The 5,836-nt window shown below is 52.6% G+C and overlaps 1 gene segment (V, D, J or C); it reads left to right on the top strand.

The window, feature by feature from the left end:
- Positions 1 to 2,918: 2,918 nt before the first annotated feature.
- LOC130458165 (immunoglobulin lambda variable 4-69-like) lies at positions 2,919 to 4,721 on the top strand. The segment is given in 2 exon segments: positions 2,919 to 2,964; positions 3,093 to 4,721. Coding segments are annotated over 2 exon segments (378 nt in total).
- The last annotated feature ends 1,115 nt before the right edge of the window (positions 4,722 to 5,836 follow it).

Raw genomic sequence — 5,836 nt, 5'->3', positions numbered from 1 at the left:
TTTAAACAGTTCCAAGTTTGTTCCCCGCCAGTGGAGGAGTGTTTCCTGTATTCTGAAAGCACTACGAGAATCTGGTCATTTCAATTTATCGACTTCAAATGACTTTGGAATAAAGGATGATGTCACCTAAACACATTGGAGGAGTGAGAAAGACATTATCTGCAGGACCCATGGCTGGGACAAGAGCTCAGGGCCACAAGCTTGCCCATTTTCACAGATGAATGACCATCAGCTAAGTAATGAAGCATCTTATACTCAATGGGTTGATGTCTGCTCCCCTGGCCAGCAGGTTCTTGGGGCATTACCCTTTGGAATGCAATGTGCTGCTTCTGACATCCAGCTCAGAGATCACAGCCAGGTTGGAATCAGCAAGGCCTGGTCAAGGGAAAAGGCAGAGTAATGGAGAGATTTCAAACCTCACAGCTCCCTAGGAATAAGCTAAGAATACGCAGAGAGTTTGGGGGAATATAGGAAGGGTAATCTGCTTTGTTTTCCTGGGAAGATACTGGATTGGGACAAAAAATGGAGAGGCCTTGGGAAAGACAGGAAGTTCATTTGAGGAGCTTTCCTGACTTCAAGCACTTTCCCTGAGTCTTTAGAAGGCCTCTGTGGCCTGAGGGAGCAGAGCTGGGCTGGGACCACACAGTGAAACAAGAGCCTTTCACAGCAGGGGCAGCCTGGCTTTTGGCTCAGTTAAGATAAGAAATGCTCGGCTGTTACAGGCCAGAGAATCCCTGCTGCACCCTGGACAGGGCCTAGGAGAAGGAAGCAAATCCCCTTCCATGGGCAGATCCCAGGCCCCAGAGGAGCCCTCATCAGCAGACCAGGTTCCTGTAGTTCTCCAGCATCACTTCCCAGTACAGCTCATTCTGGGGAGTATCCAGGAGCCTCCACTCCTCCCAGGTGAAGTCCATGGTCACATCCTTGAAGTCACAGAGGCCTGAAACAACATAAATGGGCTCAGCCCAGAAAGCCCTGGGAAGGGAGGGGAAGCAGACAGGAAGGACAAGGGCTGATTTGGTCCCCGGCCTGGGCTCCCAGTAATCAAAGACAAACTACCAGGATTTGCTCCCACCCTCAGGCTGTCCTGGATTCTGAGTGAGGCCACAAAGAACAGCCACTGACCAGTCAGCCAGCACTGAGGGAGAGTCTGTCCTGTGCCAGGCTCTGTCCTCTCACCAAAGATCACTGGCCTGGCTCTCTGGGCTCCTTTCTTGCTGCTAGTCTGGCTACAATTCTGGCCTGGCCTCTGCTGCTGGGTCTCTCAGCAGCTCATCATTCCTACCTGTTGAACCTCATCAGCAGTAACTCTCCCTGATGACTGTCAGGTAACACAAGAAATAAAACTTCAAAGGACAGAACCGATCTGTTGCTTCCCAGGCCATTTCCTGGCCTCTCATGGGGAAGCCTGTGTCCTGCCTCCATCCTGAGGCTCCCAGCACCTCCATCCTCACCCCCATCCAGGGAGGAAGGACAAGAGCCCCAGACTCCCTTTGGCTGAGGATGCTGGGGATTGGCTCCCTGGCTCTGGCTCCTCAGCCAATCACAAAGGTTCTCTTCTTCCCCATCTGTTAAGGGAGGGAAGCAGTGACAGAACATGGGCCCAGACTCCATCTGGAAGAGGGAAGGAACCATTTCCTCTCTCTGGTCCTCATGAGAACAGGCTGCCCAGGGTGGGGAGGTGGGATGTGGGATGGCTTCACCTGCACCCAATGAGCATGTTCTTCCTCCCTCTCCTCCTGCACTTACACTGTCTGAGGGGCTTTGGGTCTAGACAATGACGAGCTGATCTGATGCACTCAGAGCCAGGGTAGGAGGAATGAGACCCCAAATGGGAGGAAGAAGCCCCAGAAACCTGAGCCTAAGGGCCCCAGACTCAGCTGAGAGGCTGCCCAAAGCCCCCTGATGAACACCCAGTGAGGGGCTGCCCAAGCATCTGCCAGGGAAGCATGGTAAGTCCTTGAGACCTTGAGGGACCAGGAAATGGTGGCCCCTCAGGATGGCCTCTGGGAGGCAGGGAGGTCTGGGCTGTCATCCTGCTTTTCCTAAGGCCAAGCCCAGTGCCGGGAACATAGCAGAGGACCAAATAGATGCTTCATTGGTCTGATTGGCTGAACATCAGAGACTGTGACCTCTGAGAGGGCTTGTGGGGAGGGAACCAAGAAGGCCTGGAAGCGGAACACAGAGAACAGAGTTTCTTGTAGGTCCAGGAGCCCCAGAAGGCTGGGGTGGGGCAGCGGGCAGGGGCTGGGCTCTGGGAAGGCTCTATGGCCAGGGAAATAGAACCTTTGCCCAAAGAGAGGCCAAGATTTCTATCCCTGGAACCCAGGCCTGGATGAGTGCCTGCTAGCAGGGTGTGCTGAGTGCAAGAAGCCAGGCCAGGGAAGGGGCTGAGGACAGGGGCTGCTCTGGGTGCCTCAGGCTGGGGCTCAAGGGAGGCTCCACCTTTGGGTGGGATGAACAGAAGAGGCAGCAGGGACCTTCCTCTGCCTGGGGGCCCTGAGCTCTGCTTCCTTGTGGCCTGAATGTGTGTCCTGTAGCCAGCAGGGGATGCTGTGGGGCTGGTCCTGGGCAGGCAGTGAGGGTCTGGGGAGTCTGGAGGTGTTGGGTGGGTGTGATGAGCACAGCTGGCTGTGCCTGTGGCTGCCCAGAGCCCTGTGATCACTCCTGGATGACGTCTCAGCTGGGTTGGGCCCAGTGACCCGAAGGATCCTCCTGAATGAAGGGCTGCCCCCCTGGGACCCTGAGAGAGGATGCAGGTGGGGTGTGGAGGAGGCTGGAGCAGCCCCAGATTTGCATCAATCCCCGCCTGCCCATCAGCCACCATCACGGGGTAACCAGGAGAGAATAAGAGGGAGCTGCGAGAGGCCAGACTCAGCTGGGAGCTCTTTGAAGCTGAGCTCTCCGGTCCTCTCGCCATGGCCTGGCCTCTCGTCTGTCTCTCACTGCTCTCCTTCTGCTCAGGTCAGGACCATCCCAGACCTCCCCTTTGGCCTCCTCCTCCCTCCCTGTTCTTGCCTCTCAGGAGGATCTCAAAGCACCTTCTGGCTTCCTCCTTGTTCAGGGTCATTAATGAGTCTCTCTGTTTGCAGGCTCCCTCTCCCAGGCTGTGGTGACTCAGCCTCCCTCTGTGTCTGCAGCCCTGGGGAGCTCGGCCAGACTCTCCTGCACCCTGAGCAGTGCGTCCAGTGGTAATACTGTTGGTTGGCACCAGCAGAGCCCAGGAAAGGCCCCTCGGTCCCTCCTGTATGTCACCAGCAGTGGAGGTACCAGCAGGGCCGACGGGATCCCTGAGCGCTTCTCTGGCTCCGGATCTGGGACGAACCGATTCCTGTCCATCAGCAACGTCGAGCCCGAGGATGAAGCCGATTATTTCTGCCAGTCGTATTACTATGATAGTGGTAGCTATCCTTCTACACAGTGATACATTCAGTGAGGAAGTGGGACAAAAACCTCCTTGTCAGGCCTGCAGCAGCTTCTCGCTTGTCCCCAGGCTCCTGAGCAAGGCCAGGGTGCTGCTAGGGGAGAGTCAGCTGTTCTTTCTCTCTTTGTCTGCATGTCTCTGTCTCCTTGTCTTTCTCTTCCCTCCCCATCTCTTTCTCTCCCTCTCTGTCTTTCTCCCTACGCCCTATAGTCTCTCCCAGGCTCTTGCCTCTTTTTCTTTGCACCTATATCTTTGTCTCTCTCTCCCTGCACTCATTTGGGTCCTGGCTTATGTTTTTCTGTCCCTTTCCTTCTGTCTGTCTGTCTCTATTTCATCCAGTTCATTAGTGACTTGCCCAAGGTCACACAGATTAAAGCTGGAATTCAGGTCTTCTCACCCCATCACCAGTACTTCCCTCCATGTCCCAGCCTCCTTTGAGATGACCAAGACACCAGAGGAGTGTATTTAGTTGAGCCTTCAGGGCTGAGGATTTGGCTGGTGGAGAGGAGCTGAGAGGAAGCTCCCTGCCATGCTCTGGCTGTGGCTGTTGGGAATAGAATCTTGTTTGTATGAGGGGATCCCTTGAACCCCTGACAGTGCTCACGAGGCCATGACCAGAGACACCCTCCAGGGGAAGAAAAGGGGAAATGAAATAATCAGGAAGGAAATGGGAAGAGAGGAGACAGAGGCAGCTGCTGACAGTCCCTGCGCCATGTTGTACACCTTGTGGCCAAGCGCCCACACCTCTACAAGCCTTGACAAACATCCCCTGAGGAGAGGCTGAATCCTGAGGACTAGAAAGCCTGCCTGGAGACTGGAAAATCAGCCACATCATTCCCCAACTAATGAATGGAATTCATTTGGTTTAGGTTTAGGTTGTAACTTTACCTGTCCATCAAATGTTCCTGACATACCACAGTTGCTCCATGTTTGTGTTGGCTTGCGTAGTTCTGTATGTCAATAAAAGTTAAGGTTGGGGGCCAAACCAGGGAGACCAACAAGAGACAACGAGAAGACCATGGGAGAAGCATGAGGAGAAGAGACAGTGCAGGAGGTGAGGGGAAATGAGAAAGGAACGACAGGCTAGGCTCCATGCAGTCAGGTTACTTAGGAATGATTGTCTACCCTTCCTAATAAAACTTTATAAAATATATATCTCTGGGTAGCAAGAAATATTATTTAATTTTAATTATTACAATACTCTGTTGATGGAACTGTCAACTCCTCCATCCAGTCGAAAGTGCGATCTGGAGGAATGGCCAAAAAGGAAGGAAGGAAGGAAGGAAGGAAGGAAGGAAGGAAGGAAGGAAGGAAGGAAGGAAGGGAGGAAGGGAGGAAGGAAGGAAGGGAGGGAGGGAGGGAGGGAGGGAGGGAGGGAGGGAGGGAGGATGGAGAGAGAGGGAAGGAAGGAAGGAAGGAAGGAAGGAAGGAAGGAAGGAAGGAAGGAAGGAAGGAAGGAAGGAAGGAAATAAGTAATGGTTGCTCTGACAACCCCTAAACCCTGGAGGCTTTTTATCCTGCTGAGAGTGAAAGGGAAGACACAGGTCTAGGTCTAGGAAATGAGGTGACATATGGAGGATTGTGCTTTCATGCTGGCTGCAGCAGGAGTTGGCCAATTTTGGAAATAGAACAATAACAGTAATAATAATGGATATAATTCTCCAAAGCCTTATTTAGTTCTTCAAGTATCCTAAAACATGTCACAAATACCATTTCATATGCTCTTAACAAAAATTCTAGGATGCAGGTAATATTCCTGTTTTACAGGAGAAGAAACTGAGGCAAATAGAGTTTAAATGATTTGCTCAGGGCCACACAACCTTCCATTGTCTGCAGCAGCATTTGACCTCTGGTCTTCTAGATTCCAGTTCCAGTGTCGATTAATTGTGCCCACTGGGTGCCACCATGGTCTGGCGTTGGGTGCCACCAAGGATCTGCTCTCACACAGCTTTGGCTAGATCTCTTCATGTGTGTCCCACCCTGTGTTTCCAAGTCAATCTCTCTATCTGTCTGTCTGTCTCTGTCTGTCTCTGTCTCTCTTTCTGTCTTCCTCCCATTCTTCAAGCTCTGTCTTAGCATCCTTTCCTGCTCAGCATCCCTGAGACAGTCCTTTCTGGTCCTCTTCTGGAGGATGGCAAACCTGCAGGTGTCCACCAGCTCTTCTGGCATCCCCTGGAGCCTGTCTTTGCTATGGCTTCTGGGATGACATGCTTTTGATGTGTCCCATTCAGGCCATTGTTCTGGCCCATCAGGAACAGCGAGGACTTGACTGCTGTCACCTCAGCTGTCTTTAGTCACCCTCTAGGAAATACCAGGAATGCCTTTCTCAGAATCACTGACCACAACTGCCAATTGGTTGCCTTGATGCAGTCACTGTGTTTGAGGACTAGATTAAGTTATTCCCTAAACATT

Source organism: Monodelphis domestica, chromosome 3 (genome assembly GCF_027887165.1).
Source record: "Monodelphis domestica isolate mMonDom1 chromosome 3, mMonDom1.pri, whole genome shotgun sequence".
NCBI lineage: Eukaryota > Metazoa > Chordata > Mammalia > Didelphimorphia > Didelphidae > Monodelphis > Monodelphis domestica.
Note: the sequence above shows the minus strand (reverse complement) of the source record. Positions and strands in the feature narration are given on the sequence as shown.